The 23,514-nt window shown below is 50.0% G+C and overlaps 1 protein-coding gene across 1 annotated transcript in view; it reads right to left on the bottom strand.

Annotated features, from left to right (window-relative positions):
- LOC100191508 (uncharacterized) overlaps positions 1-23,514 on the bottom strand; it is a 55,565-nt gene that overhangs the window by 1,793 nt on the left and 30,258 nt on the right. The window contains exons 7-8 of the mRNA NM_001136940.2: positions 8,560-8,641; positions 7,047-7,124 (exon numbers count right to left, since the gene is read on the bottom strand). Coding sequence (NP_001130412.2) covers positions 7,047-7,124; positions 8,560-8,641 — 160 coding nt within the window. The remainder of the gene's footprint in view (positions 1-7,046; positions 7,125-8,559; positions 8,642-23,514) is intronic.

Below are 23,514 nucleotides of genomic sequence, written 5' to 3'. Positions count from 1 at the left end.
CAAAAAGCCCAAGGAGCACAATACATAAACACTAACAACCCCCCCCCCCCCGGTTCAAAACTCTAGCTATTGCAGACAGAGACTGGACCAAAGGTCGGAGAACACCGAGGAGGGAACCCTCTTGGTGAAGATGTCAGGACCCAAACATCGCCGACAGTGACGCACACACAGACGAAGTGGAGGTCGATCCTAACATGCTTCGTACGCTGGTGTTGAACAGGGTTGGAGAGGTACACCGCACTGACATTGTCGCAGTAGACAAGAGTGCTCTGGTAAAGAGGCTGGTGGAGCTCCAGGAGAAGTTGGCGCAACCAAGACGCCTCAGCCACACCGTTGGCCACAGCACAGTACTCAACCTCAGCACTTGAGCGGGAGACGACATGCTGCCTCTTGGAAGACCAGGAAAGGTTGTCTCCCAAAAAGACAGTGTAACCGGGCGTGGAGCGTCGCGTGTCCGGGCAGCAGGTCCAATCAGCATTGGTGTAGACAACAAGCTCGGCCGGTGTGGAATGCTGGACCAGATGACCGAAGTCAAGGGTGCCGTGAAGGTAGCGAAGAATCCGCTTGACAACGGCAAGGTGGAGGGCGCGAGAGTCTCAGCTGCCAAGGAACTGGGCCTCAAGAGCGAGCCAAGCCTGACGAGTCGTACCCCCACGCTCGTGGACGATGTCTTGCAGCTCGACGGTGAGAGTCCCGAGGATCCAGGAGAGGACGACATTGTCCATCCACAACTTGGAAAGGCCAAGCGCGGGGCAGTCAGCGAGAACATGGTCGTCGAAAGCTTAGCGCTACAGGGTGAGGAAGAGCAAATCCCGTCAACGGGCGTAAGAGGTGGTGGCGTAGCGGACGACCGACACCAGGGATCAGATGTTCTGGACACCGGTGGCCTGGGCGTGGAGGTTTGCGACCACCGAAGCCTCATAGTCACGGACGACCTTAGTGGTGGCGGGCTCATGCGGTGGACCACCAAGGAGGAGCTTAGCCTCGGCGAATTGGTAAGCGAGAGCCTCCAAAGAAGCACGCTCCTGCTCCCAGGCGAGAGCCGCAGCCCGCTCCCGTGTCTAGCCGATGGCCATGGTCGAACGGGCAACAACAACAAGGGTGGAATGCGCCGCAGACACATATGTCTGAGGGGAGGGTTAGAGGTGGCGAACACATCTGTTTGAGGGGAGGATTAGAGGTGGCGGACCTAGGCTCGTACCCGAGGGGTGGAGGGAACCTGAGAGGGTCTGGCACCCCCACTGGCAACGAGGTCGACGAGCACAGCAGGAGCGCTAGGGACCATAACGGACAACGGTGGCAAGGGCGACGCGGGCACTATGATCCCCACAGAAGCACCCGAGGCAGAGCCAATGCGCAGCCAGGGATCATCACGCTCCCGACAGCCACACAAGAAACATCGCCCCTACGCTCAAAAGCCTTCGTGTCCCATGTGGGCGAGCTGCATGACCTAGGGCAACATAATGGAGGGCACTGGCAGAAAAACTTTGAAGTCGTGGAGCAGCAGCTTGCCATGTGTGCACCATGATTCGCCTAGCTCGCCATGATTGAATTTGTTGAACATGTCGATGTAAGACTGGTGTGTGGTGGCATATCAGGTGATGTCGTCAGAGAGGTCGATTTGGAGAGGGGTGCCATGTTTGTGACCAGTGATATGTTGTCGTTGTTGTCGACATTGTGGCAAGAGAGGGCATCAACCACTGTGTTGAGGCAACCAGGGCGATGTACCAAGGTGAAGTCGATGCCAAACAACTTGATCCATTGTTGTGGAATGACGTATAGTTGTCGGTCGAGGACGAAGTTCAGGATGTAGTGGTCGGTCCGAATGAGTAAGTGACGCCCCGACAGGTATTGTCGTCAATGTCGTACTGCTTGCACCATCTCGATGAGTTCTCGCTCGTATGTAGCCAACTTTAAGTGACGTGGAGCAAAGGGCATGTTGAAGAAGGTCAGAGGCCTACGCCTTAGTGTAGGACGACACCCATGCCGGTACCAAAGGCGTCCCAGTAGACAACGAAAGGCATGTAGAAAGCCGATAGTTGGAGGACACATGTTGTTGAAAGGGCATGTTTCAATGCATTGAATGTTGCTTCTGCTTCTATGCCCCATTAAAACCCCTCTTTTTTGGAGTGGTTAATGAGTGGTGCGACAATTGCTTCGAAGTCCTTAATGTACTTGTGATAGTCGCCCGCAAGGCCTAGAAAGCCTCGAAGTCTACGGGCGGAGCGCGGCTAGGGTCAAGAGACCACTGCCGCCACCTTGTCGCTATCCATGGCGACACCCTCGACTGAAATTATGTGGCCGAGGTAGGCGATGGACGTGGTGCCAAGGCACATTTGGAGCTTGGCGTAGAGGGAATTGGCACAAAGGACATCAAAGACTGCTTTGACATGCTACAAGTGCTCTAACCACAAGGGACTATAATTGAGGATATTATCAAAAAAACAACCCAAACGGACGTGGGTCGCATGACATCATTCATTAGATTCTAGAATGTGGCCGGGACGTTTGTCAAACCTAAGTGGCATTAAAAGTGGCCATGGTAGGTGCAAAACGTCATCTTCTCGTCTTCGGTGTGCATTCAGACTTGATGGTTCCTAGAACGTAGGTCAAGCTTGGTGAAGTGTGTGCCATGGAGTTCGTCCACAATAGGGATTGGATATTTGTCCTTTAACGTACAGTCATTAAGGGCACGATAGTCGATGCAGAAGCACCATGAGTTGTCGTGTTTCTTGACGAGGGGAACCAAGGTAGAGAAGACCAAAGAGCTTGGCCTTACGATCCCATGAATGAGCATCTCAACCACCTAGAGCTCCAATTCATCCTTCTGGAATTGAGGGTAGCGGTAGGGGCATACGGCCACCGGTCCCGTGTTTGGCACCAGGTGAATGTGGTGGTCTTATGTCCTTGCTGGTGACATACCCATTGATGTAGTGAAGACATCATCGAAGGCAGCAAGGAGGTGATCATGTAGTGGTTGTGCAATCAAAGATGGTGCAGGTTGATGTTGTAGTTGCTGGAGGAGCCAGGTTCCCAGCGCCATGCCACTAAATATGGTGGCCATTACACCAGAATGACATCTAGTGATCGTGGAGGTTCCATAGAATTGGTCCAAGTGAGCGCTAGAACGCGACGCCGAGGACGAGGTTGTAGCTGCCTAATGGAATGGTGTAGCAGGTGATGGGAAATGGTTTCGTGCCCACGCAGAGCTAGACGTCTGTGGCACGACCAAAGCAGGTGACTTTGTCACCATAAGGTTGTCTGCAACAGCTATCCTATCCCCACCCCCTATCTAATACCCCTATTTCAAACTTCACTCTGTAGACAGTGTCGTCGCTGCTTGTGTCGGCCAATGATTTCAAGTCGCCTGGTCGAACCCTAGGACCGACCAGTCGACTAGTCGCGATTAGGCGACGACCAGGGCGATTAGTCGACCCCTTAGGATTAGAGCAGCAACCGCCATTAGTTAGGCATTGGCACCGACAGAGGTAAGTCACAAAGACACAGACAAAGTCACGGAACAGAACTACAAAGAAGGGGGAGTAAGGGGAATCTTGCATATTGAGATGACGAGCTCATCTCGTCACTGGTGTTGGAGACGCCAGTGATATGGAGCAGCCACCGCCCGCCGGTGATCTACAGTTATGGACTGGAGCTGTGGAACTCGAGCAGGTAGAGGAGGGGAAACCGGTGGCAGAGGAAAAGGATCAGAGTGGCAGCTCGGGGCAGAGGAGGAGGGGTAGCCGGGGTCAAGGTTTGGCCGGCAGCCGACCAGTGAGGAGGGGGCGGTGGCGCGAGGAACCAGACAGCGGCAGGAGGCAACGCCAAACAGGGAGGCGGCACATGAAAGATAGGGCGGGCAGAAAATAGAAGAGGGTGACTGCTGGAAGTTGCAGTAGAAGCCCTAATGGGCCAGTGGCTGCAACCCATTAGCAGCCCAGCAAATTCCCCTCTTGCCGGTCGCCCACAGGCCCTGGTCGCCCGACTAGTCACGATTAGGCGACGACTAGTCAGACGACTGAACGACCAGGACACCTAATCGCGTCGCTACACCAAATCGGGCTACAGAAACTAACCAGGCCGACTAATTGTGATTAGTCGGACGACTTGAAAACACTGGTGTCGAAAGTGAGCCTGACGCCCCAAGTGTGTTTGAATCGCAAGCTATAAGGCATGGTCTGCGGCTACCTCCAGTCCGTGGACCATCAGAAGCTCGCACACAACACTCATGCTCACACTGGCTTGTTGGAGATCATCCGGTGTGCATAGCTCGACGTCGATACATGGTTGTTTTGGTAATCCTGCTACAAAGAGCTGCACTTGCAGGTGTGGTGCTAGCTAATCAGTAAGGCAGAGAAGTGTCAGGAACCAATCTTGGTAGTCGGACACTAAAGAGCGCAATGGCAATCACGCCAACTCTCCTAGTGGGTTGTGTCGAGCGAGTGGCCTGAAATGCTGTTGGCAGAGGATCTTGAAACGTGGCCAGGAAATACCGGGTTCATCGCGTTCCAGCAAGTAGAACCAATGTTGTGCGCCCCCAATGAGGTGGAATGAGATGAGCCACACTTTGTCCGACTCTAGGATATGATGGCGACGAAAAAATGTTCACAGTAATTAAGCCATGTTGCCAAAATTGGAAATGATAATTTATGGAAGTGAGGGTGGCTGACAGTGGTTGTGATGTGGTTGGGACCATAGTTAATAAGGCGGAAAGGCGACATAAGGCGGTCGACCCCTTTTTACCATTTAGTCGGTAAAACGTAAGACGAGGCGACGCGTTAATTATATAGATAAATATAAAAATTAGACCAAATATTAGTTACAATCACTAATTTAAAGGTAACAAGCAAGCAGTCTATTAGGCCCATTTCAGCCTATTAGAAGAGAAAACAAGAAAAAGGAAAAAGAAATCAGCCCACAACCAGTCAGGCTAGCCTAGCCCAATTTAGGGTTACGCCTTCACAATTCACCACAACAGACAGCTTCTCCCTCCCTGCAGTTATCCCTCCCCGCAGCTGCTCCCTCACCACAATCGCCATGCGTCGCGACCCACACGCCGCCGCCTCTTCCCCTCGCCTTACTCTCGCGTGCAAGGCGATAGGATGCCTTGCTTCTCTCGGTCGCCTTACCGCTTAAGCAACGCCTTAATAACCTTGGTTGGAATCGACCATTGTGGTGATGGGCAGTGTGTAGTGACTCAGCCATGTATTGGAGATGGTGAATGATGGAATGGAATGAGATGGATGGGGAGGTTGGGTGTAGGGGAAGTGGTTGTTGGTGCATGGGAGCGAGGCCAGGGGTGTGGTAAGGTGTAGTGTGCATGGCTGTGTGACCACATAATAGAATTGTTGTTGTTGCGTGGTGTCGGAAGAAGGCATGGTGGCTACGACTGACACAATTGAGGTGGCTAGAATGTCGTCACACCTTGGTAGGTCATAGGGAACCCATGAGAGGGCAGGGTCAGAGCAGCGACAAGTTGTATGGCTTCCAGTGCAGCCAGTCGTGTTGACTATTGCACCTCCATGGAACTCAACCGTGTGGTGAGGGAGGCTAGCTGTTGCACGAGTAGGCGCCTAAAAGTAGGCTCGGACAAAAAAACCGAAAACCAAACACCGAATAAACCGGAATCGAAAAGGCTGCAATATTTTTCAGTTACCAATCTTCAGAAACCGAATTTTAGTTTGGTTTAAACCGGAAAACCGAATTTTAGTTTGGTTTAAACCAGAAAAAAGAACTGTACATGCCACTGTATCAAAATTTCTTTGTTTTAAGGTTTTTAGCCCAAGTCAGCTGACAACCACGACCCACAGCCCCACAGGTCGCCAAGCGCTCAGCACCTCAACCGCTCACGCTGAATGGCCAGATGACCCACACCGCACCTGCCCAGGTGAATCACGACCACGAACACAGCCCCACCGCACAGGCACACAGGGCACTCGGGCTCGGCACTGTATGGGATCTTGCTGTAAACAGAATCAAGTACCACATTGAGCAGAATCAAGTACGTGTGGCTATGTGAAATGCAAGATTCCAACGAAGTGTTCTCTACAAGTGTATACGAACTAACTAGTCCTTACGAAGAACCGACAATCTAGTGGACGTATTTATTTCGTTCTCTACAAGGTCGGTTTTTTCGGTCAAACCAAAAATCGAACCGAACTAAGTGGTTAACCGAATGTTTGTTTTTCCCTTTTGTAGGCATAATTTCGGTTGGCATTATCCATAAACCGAACTTTAAAAAACCGAAAAAACTTCAGTTAACCAATTGCTTAGTCCTAGCTAGAAATTAGCCTCATGTGAGCGGTTGTTAGGTGCGGTAGTGGAGGTGGTGGTGTACTGGTGTGGCAGTCAGTGTGATGGTGGAGATCAGCGGATCAAATTCGTCGTGGCTCGGTATCTCTAATACCAGATTGTTATGGCTTAAATTCCTTAGGTTTTATGAGTGGAGTGGGGGGACGGGGGCCTGGACCTCGACGCTTGGGTATCATGACCAAGGATGAGGAGAGTAGGCGAGGGGGTGAGAGTTGAGAAGGAGCAGTCGGCTATGAATTAGCCTTGCTCGATCTTTATTCCTTGCCAAGAGTACATTATATAGGCTTTATAGATAGGGATAAGACCCTAACAAATCTCAAAGCCTAGATCTTATCAGGATTTGTTAGGGGATATGGATAAAACCCTAACAAATCCTAATAAGATCCTAACAAACCTCTCTCTTGGCTAATCCCTAAGAACCCTATCTAAACAGTTGTTGCGCCATCCCCTTGGCCGGCTACTTGCTCTGGCGCTTGTGCCTCTAAGGGCTTTGGGCGTATGTGATATACTTTTCCAGTCATAACAGTAACTCAAAGAAACATGCTAAGAAACATTTAAACCAAAAATAACATAGAACAAAAAAAAGAATATTATGTGCCCAATCAGAATGATGATTAGATAACAAAAAGAGCAATAGATGATTGTTACTCTTTTATAACAGCATTAAATGTTGACAGTTCAAGTGACAAGAACATATTGCTCAATTCAAGGTTTCAAGTGCACCAAAAGTTTACCTCCATCTCCATTTTAAAAGAGATGTATCTTGCCAACACAACAGCCGCAGTTTCCTGGTCAAAACCTTCAACTAATTCCTATTTCAAAAAAACTGTTAAAACAAATGCACAATGTCGGCACTTACCACTTCTTAGCATATCAACCAAGCAAATATAATCTATCCACACAAAAACTGAAATCAATATTCTACATGAATAAGCAGGTGCAGATTTGTTTGCATAGAATAGCATAACAAAAGAAAAAAGGAATTAAGGAACTATGAAATCCGTGTATATTAGCATAAGTAGAAACTTAATACCAGACCTTGTCACATGCTTCCCCACCAAAAAAAGATATATATGTAAATGTACAATGTAAAATTAGAGTACTATCTACCCAGCATGAGCATAACACAATGAGTACAGACTAAAATATTATAACGAAAGAAAATTGCAAAAAACACACCTCGCATGGGATAATTTGGGCCCTAGTGCAAAAATGCTAGTGAGGCCTTGCATTAACGAAATGCCAAGAGCCAGTCTTCTCATTTGCAGTTACAGTGTGTCAACATCAACATCAACATAGCCTTTTAGTCCCAAACAAGTTGGAGTAGGCTAGAGTTAAAACCCAACAAGAAGTCACCAAAAAGAGAGAGAGAGAAAGGGGAGGGGAGGGGGAAAAGCTTTTGAGAGCACTAAAAAGGAAAAGGCATATTCACGGTTCGGGCACGTGGATAGCCAAGCACTTCTATCCAAACACAACTCCATAGGGATATTCCATTCATCTGCCTCTCTTCACATTATTGTCATGTCTTATGATGCCTCTGTGCACCGGTACCTCTGGGGGTCTCTGGTGGACATGCCCAAACCATCTCAACCGATGTTGAATAAGCTCTTCTTCAATTGGCGCTACTCCTAGCCAATCACGTATGTCATCGTTTCTCACTCGGTCTAATCTTGTGTGCCCACAAATCCAACGCAACATACGCATCTTTGCGACACTTAGTTGTTGGATATGTCGTCTCTTAGTAGGCCAACACTCAACCCCATATAACATAGCAGTTACAGCGTGTGTTTCATAAAAATACTTCTGTAGTTCATGTTCAAAGAACTAAAACATTATTCACCAAGTATGTTGCATAAAATATTGAGCTGCCTTTATAGAAAATAATCTACCACAAAACTAAATATTCGACGCGAAGACTCCAAATTAAAGCTAGTTGATGCAAGTCTGTTCCGACACTTGGATTATGCTTATTCACCTTGTGTTGTGAAGAAATTTCGACCATGTTTAAAGCTTGTCGTTGTGATTACTTTGGTGGAAGCTCTAAAATTATTGGGTTTAAACTTTTACAATACTGAACTCTAATAAAGACTACATTATCAAGTCTTCATTGTCGAAAACCGGTGGAATCGGAACCTCAAAACCGGAGTGATATATGGGAGGAGTTTTACAATTTTTCCCGAGTAACAATTTGATCTAGAAGAGAGTATATCATCACAAACAAAGCAGATAACAAATTTTAAAGCTAACCTCGGTATTAGTGGAACCGTCTACCCATTTCCTGCATATCGTAGTAACTCTTACCCTCATTTGACCTTCTGGGTGTTGGTAACTACAAAAGAATCAGGACATTTAGTATATTGAGACATTCTTACACCGAAGGTGGCAAAAGGGTGAAATACCTTGTTACAAATTGTATATACAAATGGGGATTTTGGTGTCCTGGTTGGCTCGACCGTTCACTCGGTGAGACATCAAAAAATACTGTCAGAGAAGTATTTCTATCGAGCCCACACATTTTCCATGCTGTTGTATTTCCTTGACCAACAATTGTGTCAGCACACACGGCTCCTTTCTGAGGTGTGCAAACATCGAGCCAAATTTCAATACCAATACCTCCAGTTTAAAGAACAATGAGAACACAATACAAATAGCTGTACCTTCTCCAAAGATGTGCATGGTCCAATAATACCTTGGACTTTAATATCTTTCGAATAGTTTATTTCAATTGTACCACTGCAGAACAAGACAAACCACAAATAATTGCACTTTAGGAGTTATTACACTAATATCACAAAATGACAATAGGAGGTGTTCTGAATTATGTATATAAAGTAGTATGCGAGCTTATAAGAGTAGTAAAAACAACATCCAGTTTATGGGATCTTATGGTTCCCTACATTATGGATTTGTTGGCTTTTGAGAAGCAATTCTATTGTGTGTTTTTACTTCTAGCAATTGAGTGTTGTTTCCTTTATGAAATCAAAATGTATTATGCAAAAGAAACATATTTGTGGCCACTTCAACTTCTCCAAGGAAATGCTTCGGGACAAGCCCCCCCCCCCCAAAAAAAACATGGTAACAACATGTTGCAAGGGTTTGTGTTAAGTGTATTGATTCAACAGAATAGATGATTCAGTCCCACCCCAATACACCACTACCAAATACCAATGTGTAGTAAGAACAACTAATTTATGTTAGGAAAAGTATCAATCAGTCACTTAGTCCATGTACCAGATTAATTGAAGAAAATAGCAGGCTCGAATAATTTATGCAGTGCACATAATAACTGTTTCTCATTGGCATGGACAATGAACCAAAAAAAAGCAACTGGATTTGGTTAAAATAAACCTTAAACATATAGGGCCTGTTTGGTAGAGCTCCGGCTCCTTTGAAAATAGTTCCGACTCCGGCTCCTCTACAGAAGCAGCTTCTTCATAGGAGCCACATCTTTTGTACAAATCATTTGGCAAAACAGCTCCTCCCATTTTAGACATTTGGACGAACACCTTGTGCATGTATTGCGCGCTACACCTACCATGAACCATGCTCGTCGTCATGTCCCGGGCCTCCGCGTTCCTCGACAGCGCCTTCACACAGCACGGCTAGGCACGGAAGCTGGAATGTGCATTCCATCCCTGGCCACACTCATGTTGCCCTCCGTCCGACTACATGGAAGCCAAGCAGAAGTATGTCTTATGCACCGTCAGTGTGGAGACGCTCACGGCCGTGCTCCTCTTCACCATGCCGTCACCATCACTGCTAGCGTCGAGGCGCGACCTGCCGCCGCCACCGAGATCTTCACATAGTACCGCCGCACCCGCATGCTCAGTCCACGGGCGAAAGGGCATGCGAGCAACACGGAGCAGTTGGGAGCTAGTTTTTCTGGCTCCGGCTCTCAAACGTTAAAACAGCTCTTGCTCCACCTATGGAGCCATTTTTCGCATCGCATTTGGGAGGGCTCCGGAAAAGAGCCGAAGCCACCTGGGAACCCTCCCAAACAGGCACATAGTCGCACACTGTCCAGTACTCCAGTATAATCAAGTTGGCTAGAAATCTCATTGCTGCTCTTCTTTTATAAGCACAATAGGAACTCCTAAAGACATGATTTTGTTTGTCCGACATTCCAAATAGGCAAATAGTAATTTATATTTAAACAATTTTCTAAATTCAGCAGTTCAAAATAATTTAGATTGCACTAAGAAGCTTGGCCGGTGGGGAAAGACTGTCCCCACAGTATTGCACTAAGAAGCTCTTAGTCAAACCAACAAACAGAACCAAACCGGCTTCACCCTACGGGGTCACACAACACAACATAACCTGGGTCGACCACAACCTTTTGGGCTAGCAACATGCTTATTAAGGCGTCGTTAAAGCGGTAAGGCAAGGCTGGAGGGCAAGGCGTCGTGGTCGCTTTACCGTGAGTGTAAGGCGTGGGGAAGAGGGCGAGGTGGGGCGCGAGGAAGAGGTAGCAACCGTGTGCAGAGCGTGGCGACGGTGGCGGGCAAAGCGTGGCGACGACGGCGCACAAGTCCCACCGACAACAGGGCATGGCGGCTGAGGCGCGCAGGTCCCGCTGGCGGCAGCGTGCAAGGCGCGACGGCTGAGGTGCGCAGGTCATGGCGGCGGCGGCGAGCAGGGAGGAGAGCCATGGGGAGGGGGAGGGAGAGGGAGAAGAGAACGACGGGTGGAATTGCTGGCGGCGGCTGAGGAACTGAGGGGTGTTGGGTGAGGTAACCTTAAAACTGTTGGGCTAGACTGGGCTGACTAGTGGGCTTATTTTTTTCTATTTCTCTCTTTTACTAGGCTAAAATGGGCCTGCTAGGTCTTATAGATATGCTAGCTTGCTTATTATCTTGGAATTAGTGATATATAAATAATATTTGGTCTGATTTTACATATTTTATATATAATTAAGGCATCGCCTCGCCTTACGCCTTACTGCTTAAAAGGTAAAAAGGGGGGCGCTCGCCTTACCGCCTTAATAACTATGGCTAGCAACCATTGCACCCCCTAGTAAGGCTGCCTCCAGCAGCTCAGGGATGCGCAACAAAAACACACTATTCACGCCAGCAGGTTGCGCATGTTGTCGCACAAAATGCACAGCCTCGCCTCGCAAGGGGTCGTGCATATCCGCATGTTCCTCCCCATCGTGCATACCATCGTTTAATGAAATGTTTACTTCTCTCCTTCGATTCCTAGCGGGAGGCAAAGCAACGCGTAGTATTTGTCGCGATGTGGGATGCGCATCCGAATGCGCAACCTGCTAGAAACTGCTACCCTAAATGTGCAATGCACAGTGCCTATTTGGGGATGCACATGGGCGAGCTGCTGGAGGCGACATAAGAGAGCCCAAACAAACCATGTGTGTCAAAGACCGGTGCCTTACCAGTCTTTTGGGTTGTTAGGTATGGTATCTATTATAATTTGCCAGGAGATAAAAACTAAATATTGATAAATCATGATACAGACCTATCCACACCGATTAACTTAAGGATGTGTAAACAAGAAAGAAAAAGCGAGGGACGTGCAGAAAACATACTTGAATGAAAGGCCTAGAGACTGTTCACCTCCCTCAAAAATGCGTTTGAAAGAATCCTTGAATACTGAATGTCCAAAACTTTCAGATAAGACAACAAGGCCACCTGTTCTCTCAATAGCAACCTTCATCTCAGCTAGTCCAACCTGTTGGCGATGCAAACATTGGCAAAGATAAAAAAACACCAGTTCAAGCAACATGTCTAGCAGGTAAAAAATAAGAACCAGGTGTAGAACACACAAATCTGTAGTATAACCATCGCATGGACTTAACAATTTGTTAATATTTTATATTAGATATTATAAATTGTGCATTTATGCTGGCAGGACACAGAAGCTCCCAAACACACTAGCAAACTTATTAATATAATTTGATGACTCATATTCTCTGGCTTAGTTGGATTCACATTGAAATTAAACAAGCAACAATTCAATGCCAATGCACAATTGAACATATGGACAAACATGAAAAGCAAACAAGAGAATCATATCTAATGTCAGTGCTACAGGCTTATGCGTTATTGCCATTAAGATAACCATAAATGCCATAATAAAGGGGGAAATCCGCTTCTCTTTTCAGATAAAGTTTGTAAAATATCTATCTAATGACATTTTCTTTTTTCCCATGTTGCCCATAATAAAGGGTGGACTGGCGCAAGGGCCATGTTGCCAAAGGGTCGTCCCGTCCAAATGCCATCCTAGCTTGGGGGCATCTCGTTCTGAGGGTGTCTTGTGCGAAGCCTGGAAGCACTTGCATAATGCCCCCAGTTTGCAGGGCTCTGGGACCTGGCTAGCTCAGTGCTTGGCCCCAGAGGTGCAAACCCCAGGGTTACCAAACTGACACCAAGCTAGGTTCCTTGTGGACAGGTGCTCTCTTAATAGTCTTGGAGGTTGTCTTACTAGCATCCAGGATACCCCTTGTCTCGGACGATGACAATAGCTCTAGGTGAAGCTTCACCCGGCCGGTAATGACTGAGGGATCTTCAATCATTACTGTGAAATTACTGACGATCTTCAGTCATTACCGTCTGTTGGAACTTGCTCTCCGGTGCAAGTTGATCCAACGGGGGAGTGTAGCGATGTAAACAGGGTTTTTGCTCGAGATGGCAATAGCTCTGTTAATCTAGCCTCTCAAGGGCACTGCGCGGGGGTATTTATAGGTATCTGAGTGCCCAGCGTCCAGTGTTAAGGACGCATGTGCCCTCAGGCACCTAGGTTATCCCCGGAATATTCCCATAAAGCAGGGTTACATACCGTAATTACAGGGAGACCTTTACAAATTAGGCCCGTAATGCGCAGCGGCCACGCAGGGCCTGTTACAATGGGCCGGATCACATGTGGGCCTCCATGTTGGACGAGGTCGCAAGATGAGACGACCTCGTCACAGGTCTTCGTCCGGCGACATGTGGGACGAAGGGTAGGTCTGCCCGTCGTCTTGCCTCCGTTGGTGCAGCGAGGTCGGTGAAGGCATCGAGCGAAGGGTGGCGTCTTCGCCTTCGCCCCAACATCTGCCCTCCGAGGGACCAGTTCGACTAAGTCATCTGGTGCCGAAGACGTCGCTAGATGGTGGAGACGCTGCCCTCGCTCGAAGTGGTTCCGCGGGGGTTTTTGACATGAACGTTGATTGACGCCGTACTGTTGGATTGCGGGTTTCCCGAAGCGCCGCGCCCTGTGTATAAAAGGGGGCGGGAGGCGACGCGTTTTGAACTTTATCTTTCCGCGCTCCGCAAAAACCCTAACCGCCTTCTCAAACCGCTCGCTGCTCGTCTGCCCTCCTTGCTCTTGCTCGTCGGAGATCTGGCCCGTGTGAAGCAGACCGCCCGCCGCCGCCGACGGTACGTAGCGATGCCATCCTCTTCCTCTTCTGCTGCCACTACACCGCCGGCCGGCGCGTCGTCCGAGGAGACGCTGAGCAATGTGGCGGAGGAGGAGTTGCGCGCCGGTGACACAGTGGAGTTCGGCGTGTCGCGGATGTCCTCGGTCCGCGTGCAAGACATGCAACAGCTTGGTTATTTCGGCGGCATAGTGGCACGTGTCCCGGGGATGGAGGAGGTCCCCGAGCCAGAAGGCGAGTTGGTTGTGTTCGAGGCTTTTTCCGTTGTTGGCCTTCGTCTGCCCGCACATCGATTTGTGGGAGAAGTTCTGCGTAGGTTCAACGTCCAGGTCCACCAGCTGACGCCAAATGTCGTGGTGGCTCTGGCGAAATATGTATGGGCAACGACTTCGTACGGCGGGCAGCCCTCGGTCGAAGTCTTTGCGAAGTATTATTGTCTGCACTGGCAGAAAAGGAAAATCGGAAATAAGATTGCTCAATTTGGATCTTGCACGTTTACGCCGAAGACGGGCAAGACTTCGATGGAAGTCGTTGAGTTGGTTCCCTGTGCCCGCAATAAATGGGGCAACTGGTGGGAATTTTGGTTATACGTTGCCGAAGGCACAGTCGAAGACCATCCGAGGCTCCCTGTGGCCGAGATGTGTTCGCATTATTACTCAGCATACCCGCGATTTGAAGTAGCGGAGGAGGATGCAGACGAAGGGGCCCTGCGGTGCGCGGCCGGCCTGAGTAGCGGGCGCGATCTGGTTGAGGAGTTTGTCGCGTATGGGGTGTGGCCCTTGGCGCGTGGCTGGGCGCTGGGCGAAGTATGCCCTCGCCAGATGCCTTCCCGTGGCGGGATGCTGGTGCGGAGTCCCGCCTTCGCACTAGATTTGCATGGCCGAGATCCCGCCGCATTTGTGCGTGAGGCGGAGGATGGGGCGGTGCGGATTGTTGGTCGCTACGTGCCAAAGACGGAGGGCCAGCGTAGTTGGGATATACGCGGATCCAACGATCGCTTGAATAGGGTCTTCGAGTTGAACCGTCTGCCATACGGCGGTTATCCCGGGCAAGACGATGTCGACCGTCGCGGGAAAAACCGGCGGCTGAGACTGAAGACGACCCCGCGCCGGCGGCCGCCCCATCCACTAAGAAGAGGAAGCTTGGTACTGCGATGGGAGGACTGGGGGTCTCCGATAGTTTTGCTATGGAGTTGATGGGGACATGCGCGGCCCCCGGGGGAAGGATGTCTTCGCCCGAGCTCAGGGAGTCTTCGCCGGCCGCCGGGATCGTCAGGAAGCTGCGCAAAAGCGTCGGGCGATCATCAAGCTGCCCGAGGCTAGGCCGAAGAGGGCGCGGGGGACCGCGAAGGCTGCCGCCCCCGGCGGTAGCCAGCCGACGCTGGCGGCGAAGTCGGTCGCCCCTGGGTCCAGCAAGGTGCCGGATGTCGTGAAGGCAGCCGGCGCCGGCGGAGCCAAGTTTGCCTCGGCCGAAGACGCGAAGGCCCGAGAATTGCCTTCGCCGGGGAAGCGCGTTGCCGATTTCGGCACTGATATTAGTGTGGATGATTATCTCACTGGTAAGTCGTTGGCCCGAGTTTTTTTTGACTGTTGATACGTTGCAGGATCGGGCGAGGGGCAACTTGTTGTTGTTCCGCCTGCGGTGGCGACCACGGTGTCTGCCACGGTGCCTGGGGCGAAGGGTAGCGCTCTCAGCGCTGGCGGTGAGATTTCGGCGCTCACCGCCGTCAAGGACGAAGCGGGCACTGTGTCCCGCCGGCTGAGGGAGGCGTCGCAGCGGCTAAGTCAGTTAAGTTGGGCTAGACTTCGATTTTTACCGCTTTCGTTGGGATTGTGGTCTTATGTTTGTCTTTTAGGCGGCTGACTTCGCTGACCGCGTGGCGTCGGGGGCCCTTACGGCAGTTGTGTCTACCGAAGTCGAGAGACTTCGGGCGCAGCATGCTGACGCCGTCCGGGAAAAGTCGGCCGCCGATAGCAAGTGCCGCAAGCTGACGGAGAAGGTGGCCGCGCTGGAGGGCGAGAGGACTGACCTCCGGCGCCAGCTGGCGGAGGAGAGGAGGGAGGCTAATCAGGCCCTCGCCAAGGCGCAGTCGGCGCAGGCGGAGGCCAATCTGGCGCGGGTGGAGGGTAGTCTCGCCAGCCAGCGCGCCGAGGAATGGGAGACGCGGTTCAACGCTCTGCAGGCCCGCATGGAGAGGGCCGAGGCTTCGACGCGCTCGGAAGTTGAGCGGACGCGCAAACAGCTCATGGACTCATACCGCGAGCTGGGCGCGCGGACCGCTGACTTCGAAGTGCCCGACCGAGAGTCAGGCCTTCGCTGCCTTGAGTGGCTGCAAGAGGAGTTGTTGGCGCCCCCGACCATTGTGGAGGGATTTATGTCCTTTGCCTCCCTGGTCACCTGCGAAGGGGCGATGAACGCGCTGTCCCGCGAAGGGTGCAGTCACTATGAGGTCTTCGACCGATCTGATGAGGATTTCGAGCGCGAGATTTACAAGGTCGAGGACCCTGTGGTGAAGGAATCCGCGGGAGCCCTCTTTGACCGGATGTGGGGCCCCCACGGTCGGGAGGTGGTCAGGGAGCGGTCCGACCGGGCGAGGGATCAGGTAATGTTTATCTTTTGTTTAGTGTTGTTGAATGTGGGTTATACGTGGGCTTGCTGAATCGGTGTGCTGTGTTGCAGGCGGCGCGTGACGAGAAAGTGGAGGACTTCGGAGCTTTGAACAGCGTGCGGCCTGAAGCGGAGTCGAACCCGGTGGCGGCCGGGGCCGAGGTCGGCCCGGCGCCGCCCCCGGAAACCGTCGAAGGCTCCCTCGCTGCCCCTGCGGCTACTGTGTCCGGTGGTGGCTCGTCGCCAACCGCTGTGCCGAGGGCTGAGGATCCCCCAAAGACGGCGATGGAGCCGGCAGCGGAGGATCCCACGGCGGCTGAGTCTTCGCAGGTGGCTTAGTGGGTGTGGGTAGTTAGGAAATTTTGTATATGTTGCTGAACCTTGGTTGCTGCGCAGGTTCAAGATTTTGGGCCTGCGCACGCAACCGCTACTGCTAATTTTTTGGCGGCTTCGACCGTGGATGCTGGAAATGAATCGGATGAGTCTGCTTCTAAGTTTTCTGATTTTGGTGACTCTGGGAGTTCGGTTGAGTGGACGGAAGAGTCGTCGGATGAGGACTTGGATTACTTTGCGGCCTTGGATGTGGCAGCGGCGGAGGCTTCGCCGCGTGCTACGGATGCTGAAGTTGTGCCTGGTCCGAGCGCTGGGCGTAGGCGGCGAAGGGCGGTTGCGAAGCGTAGAGTGAGTGAGGTGGATGGCGGTCGGCTTCGTGTGGGCAGGGCTGGCGAGCAGGAATTGTTGTCCTTGCCGGCCGTTGCGAGTGTAGGTGAGGGGGAGTTGCGAAGTCTTTTTGAGGGTGAGGAGCTTAGGATAATGCTGTACATATGTAACTATAATTTGTATGATGAGGCTGTGCGCCTGCGCGCATCCGGCTATGCTTATAAAGGCGTTGCGCATAGAGAATTTTTCCTTGGCTATACCTAGCATATACCCAAACCATGTATTCCCATATATACACACAGCATATATGCAACATATGATGTGCACCTATGTTAACCTATGCAACTAAGGTCATGTTTAGAAGCACCTAGTTTTTAAAAACTAGTTTATAGAAATCGAGATAGTTCTAAACATATCAGTTTATGACTCAGTTTATAGAAATTAGATTCTTGGTTTCTTAAAAACCAAGCTAGCCTCTTCTAGCTTAAAGATAAAAACCGATTTCTTAAAAACTGAGTTGATTCCAAACAAAGCCTAAGTTTTTTCAAAAAAAAAACTCCTTACTTTGTGACACCACACATATTTTATAGAAAACCACCTCCATTGATGTGTATTGGATGACTCTACGTGTCTAAATACATGGTTACACGGGGTTGACATGAATACACAAGATTCAGTTCAGTATATAAAAATCGTATATCTTACAAACCAGAACGATTTACAATTTAAAATATTGAAAGTAGATATCAAAATCCCAATTTTGGTACAAATTTATTTTTTTCAGAAAAAAATTAGTCATGGTGCCTAAGAAATAATACAAAAAATTTACAGTTGCGCTATTTTTTATGTTTAAGTTAGCTGTAAAATCAAATGTCGAAGAGCATGTCAAGTGTCCACGATGTCACATTTACAAACTCACGTGCCTGAAAGGATAATTGCCTAAGCTGCCCAAATGACTTTCCACAAGAAAAGCTGGGCGATGTCAACATAAATAGTATGCAGATACCAGACCTCCGGGGCAATTTACACCTTCCTTTAGGACTGTTTCCCGAAAAATAGTCTGGCCTCAGAAAACTGTGGGCAAAGAGGAACAAAAAAGGGAGATTTTCTAACAAGTCCAACCTAAGAGCCTAATGAATTATCAGCAACTATCCAATAGGGTGTACAACTATTGCATACAGGTCCTTAAGACTGAACAGCCAGCCTTTGTAGGTGCTCACAGAAGACCAGGAAGCTAACATCATCGGTGAAAATGATGTCGGAACCTGGAGCAACATCATGAGCTGAGTTATATGTGGCCGATGGATTCAGCTTAGCCAACAAAAACCTTGCCTGCAAAGATTTGTATAATATGCGACGTTAATAAGTTGAAGGCACTTCTTCCTTCACAATGTGGTATGATGTTAAGGAATTTTGCACAAAATGGTATCAGAGGTACTATCACATGGGAAGAATCCAAGTAATTTTACAACTAAGGCAAAGGTAATAATTTTCCTAGTATTTGTTGAATGTTGCAAAGTGAAGGTAGCAGAAATAGAATGTATATATATAAAATGTGCAAAGATCACAAACCTGTGAGCCATGTTGGTCACAGACAACTAGTCTTGGAACTGGAAATCGACCTTTTATTATCATCTGCGCATCCTCGTGTGGTGCTTGTAATAGTTGTGCAAATTGCTGGAAAAAATGAACAGACAGCATCAGAATGTGAGAACACTTGGATTGTGTGCACGTCGGCCCTCAAAAAGAATGTAAAACAATACATGCAACCACAATGTGTTCTTGTAAAATACACTATGTAAGGCCATTAGTGTGAAACCATCAAACCAGCACAATAGTGGCCACCAAGTTCAAGCAAAAATGTACTCCATAAGGAAAAATAGGACCAAAATAGCTCTCAGCATCAAAATAAAAGACAGGCTAGGGCTTAATAATGAAGGGAAGAAATTGTTGTCGATTATCATAGTTACCTCATGCTCAGGTTGGTTCTGATAACCCATGTTTCTCCACTGAGCAATTGTCATGCCATGGAAAATGACAACACTAAAGTACGCATCAAGTAGCAGTATACGATCTGCCGCTAATGATGCCACATCTAGAAACACCGGAGATGGAGGTGAATCAAAGGAAAATGATATCAAGGAAGGCTGGATCATGGCAACCGAGTTAGTGATACTCTCGCGATTGAGTAACATCCTGAAATAAGCTGTCTCATCTGGACTGTTATTGAAAACCTGTAAGATAAAATCTGACAGTATTAATGAAGCAAAAACATTTTGCTGTACGTAAAGGTGAAAATGCATGTCAGCACACCTGAACAAATTGTGAACGCCGCAGATTAAACATGAACTGAGGGAACAATGAGAAATTTGAATGCAAACTAAATGAAGAGGGGTCATCCTTCCGATAATCCCCAAATCTTGAGCAAAGACGTATGAGAGATCTATCAAGCCACCGTGTTGCATCGAACTCTTCCTGCAAATATAAAAAATAAAATGCTAATGCCATGTCTCGATTTTTATGAATCACAAAAGGAAACGGGCCAAAAGATATCTTCACAACAAACAGATTTGAAATGTCTTCTATTGGAGGAAAAGATGATTCAAAATACAAACAGCCCATAGGGCTAGAACAAAAAGCCCAAGGAGCACAATACATAAACACTAACAACCCCCCCCCCCCCCCGGTTCAAAACTCTAGCTATTGCAGACAGAGACTGGACCAAAGGTCGGAGAACACCGAGGAGGGAACCCTCTTGGTGAAGATGTCAGGACCCAAACATCGCCGACAGTGACGCACACACAGACGAAGTGGAGGTCGATCCTAACATGCTTCGTACGCTGGTGTTGAACAGGGTTGGAGAGGTACACCGCACTGACATTGTCGCAGTAGACAAGAGTGCTCTGGTAAAGAGGCTGGTGGAGCTCCAGGAGAAGTTGGCGCAACCAAGACGCCTCAGCCACACCGTTGGCCACAGCACAGTACTCAACCTCAGCACTTGAGCGGGAGACGACATGCTGCCTCTTGGAAGACCAGGAAAGGTTGTCTCCCAAAAAGACAGTGTAACCGGGCGTGGAGCGTCGCGTGTCCGGGCAGCAGGTCCAATCAGCATTGGTGTAGACAACAAGCTCGGCCGGTGTGGAATGCTGGACCAGATGACCGAAGTCAAGGGTGCCGTGAAGGTAGCGAAGAATCCGCTTGACAACGGCAAGGTGGAGGGCGCGAGAGTCTCAGCTGCCAAGGAACTGGGCCTCAAGAGCGAGCCAAGCCTGACGAGTCGTACCCCCACGCTCGTGGACGATGTCTTGCAGCTCGACGGTGAGAGTCCCGAGGATCCAGGAGAGGACGACATTGTCCATCCACAACTTGGAAAGGCCAAGCGCGGGGCAGTCAGCGAGAACATGGTCGTCGAAAGCTTAGCGCTACAGGGTGAGGAAGAGCAAATCCCGTCAACGGGCGTAAGAGGTGGTGGCGTAGCGGACGACCGACACCAGGGATCAGATGTTCTGGACACCGGTGGCCTGGGCGTGGAGGTTTGCGACCACCGAAGCCTCATAGTCACGGACGACCTTAGTGGTGGCGGGCTCATGCGGTGGACCACCAAGGAGGAGCTTAGCCTCGGCGAATTGGTAAGCGAGAGCCTCCAAAGAAGCACGCTCCTGCTCCCAGGCGAGAGCCGCAGCCCGCTCCCGTGTCTAGCCGATGGCCATGGTCGAACGGGCAACAACAACAAGGGTGGAATGCGCCGCAGACACATATGTCTGAGGGGAGGGTTAGAGGTGGCGAACACATCTGTTTGAGGGGAGGATTAGAGGTGGCGGACCTAGGCTCGTACCCGAGGGGTGGAGGGAACCTGAGAGGGTCTGGCACCCCCACTGGCAACGAGGTCGACGAGCACAGCAGGAGCGCTAGGGACCATAACGGACAACGGTGGCAAGGGCGACGCGGGCACTATGATCCCCACAGAAGCACCCGAGGCAGAGCCAATGCGCAGCCAGGGATCATCACGCTCCCGACAGCCACACAAGAAACATCGCCCCTACGCTCAAAAGCCTTCGTGTCCCATGTGGGCGAGCTGCATGACCTAGGGCAACATAATGGAGGGCACTGGCAGAAAAACTTTGAAGTCGTGGAGCAGCAGCTTGCCATGTGTGCACCATGATTCGCCTAGCTCGCCATGATTGAATTTGTTGAACATGTCGATGTAAGACTGGTGTGTGGTGGCATATCAGGTGATGTCGTCAGAGAGGTCGATTTGGAGAGGGGTGCCATGTTTGTGACCAGTGATATGTTGTCGTTGTTGTCGACATTGTGGCAAGAGAGGGCATCAACCACTGTGTTGAGGCAACCAGGGCGATGTACCAAGGTGAAGTCGATGCCAAACAACTTGATCCATTGTTGTGGAATGACGTATAGTTGTCGGTCGAGGACGAAGTTCAGGATGTAGTGGTCGGTCCGAATGAGTAAGTGACGCCCCGACAGGTATTGTCGTCAATGTCGTACTGCTTGCACCATCTCGATGAGTTCTCGCTCGTATGTAGCCAACTTTAAGTGACGTGGAGCAAAGGGCATGTTGAAGAAGGTCAGAGGCCTACGCCTTAGTGTAGGACGACACCCATGCCGGTACCAAAGGCGTCCCAGTAGACAACGAAAGGCATGTAGAAAGCCGATAGTTGGAGGACACATGTTGTTGAAAGGGCATGTTTCAATGCATTGAATGTTGCTTCTGCTTCTATGCCCCATTAAAACCCCTCTTTTTTGGAGTGGTTAATGAGTGGTGCGACAATTGCTTCGAAGTCCTTAATGTACTTGTGATAGTCGCCCGCAAGGCCTAGAAAGCCTCGAAGTCTACGGGCGGAGCGCGGCTAGGGTCAAGAGACCACTGCCGCCACCTTGTCGCTATCCATGGCGACACCCTCGACTGAAATTATGTGGCCGAGGTAGGCGATGGACGTGGTGCCAAGGCACATTTGGAGCTTGGCGTAGAGGGAATTGGCACAAAGGACATCAAAGACTGCTTTGACATGCTACAAGTGCTCTAACCACAAGGGACTATAATTGAGGATATTATCAAAAAAACAACCCAAACGGACGTGGGTCGCATGACATCATTCATTAGATTCTAGAATGTGGCCGGGACGTTTGTCAAACCTAAGTGGCATTAAAAGTGGCCATGGTAGGTGCAAAACGTCATCTTCTCGTCTTCGGTGTGCATTCAGACTTGATGGTTCCTAGAACGTAGGTCAAGCTTGGTGAAGTGTGTGCCATGGAGTTCGTCCACAATAGGGATTGGATATTTGTCCTTTAACGTACAGTCATTAAGGGCACGATAGTCGATGCAGAAGCACCATGAGTTGTCGTGTTTCTTGACGAGGGGAACCAAGGTAGAGAAGACCAAAGAGCTTGGCCTTACGATCCCATGAATGAGCATCTCAACCACCTAGAGCTCCAATTCATCCTTCTGGAATTGAGGGTAGCGGTAGGGGCATACGGCCACCGGTCCCGTGTTTGGCACCAGGTGAATGTGGTGGTCTTATGTCCTTGCTGGTGACATACCCATTGATGTAGTGAAGACATCATCGAAGGCAGCAAGGAGGTGATCATGTAGTGGTTGTGCAATCAAAGATGGTGCAGGTTGATGTTGTAGTTGCTGGAGGAGCCAGGTTCCCAGCGCCATGCCACTAAATATGGTGGCCATTACACCAGAATGACATCTAGTGATCGTGGAGGTTCCATAGAATTGGTCCAAGTGAGCGCTAGAACGCGACGCCGAGGACGAGGTTGTAGCTGCCTAATGGAATGGTGTAGCAGGTGATGGGAAATGGTTTCGTGCCCACGCAGAGCTAGACGTCTGTGGCACGACCAAAGCAGGTGACTTTGTCACCATAAGGTTGTCTGCAACAGCTATCCTATCCCCACCCCCTATCTAATACCCCTATTTCAAACTTCACTCTGTAGACAGTGTCGTCGCTGCTTGTGTCGGCCAATGATTTCAAGTCGCCTGGTCGAACCCTAGGACCGACCAGTCGACTAGTCGCGATTAGGCGACGACCAGGGCGATTAGTCGACCCCTTAGGATTAGAGCAGCAACCGCCATTAGTTAGGCATTGGCACCGACAGAGGTAAGTCACAAAGACACAGACAAAGTCACGGAACAGAACTACAAAGAAGGGGGAGTAAGGGGAATCTTGCATATTGAGATGACGAGCTCATCTTGTCACTGGTGTTGGAGACGCCAGTGATATGGAGCAGCCACCGCCCGCCGGTGATCTACAGTTATGGACTGGAGCTGTGGAACTCGAGCAGGTAGAGGAGGGGAAACCGGTGGCAGAGGAAAAGGATCAGAGTGGCAGCTCGGGGCAGAGGAGGAGGGGTAGCCGGGGTCAAGGTTTGGCCGGCAGCCGACCAGTGAGGAGGGGGCGGTGGCGCGAGGAACCAGACAGCGGCAGGAGGCAACGCCAAACAGGGAGGCGGCACATGAAAGATAGGGCGGGCAGAAAATAGAAGAGGGTGACTGCTGGAAGTTGCAGTAGAAGCCCTAATGGGCCAGTGGCTGCAACCCATTA

Source organism: Zea mays, chromosome 2 (genome assembly GCF_902167145.1).
Source record: "Zea mays cultivar B73 chromosome 2, Zm-B73-REFERENCE-NAM-5.0, whole genome shotgun sequence".
Classification (NCBI taxonomy): domain Eukaryota; kingdom Viridiplantae; phylum Streptophyta; class Magnoliopsida; order Poales; family Poaceae; genus Zea; species Zea mays.
The sequence above is the reverse complement of the archived record's forward strand: the minus strand, read 5'-3'. Positions and strand labels throughout refer to the sequence as shown.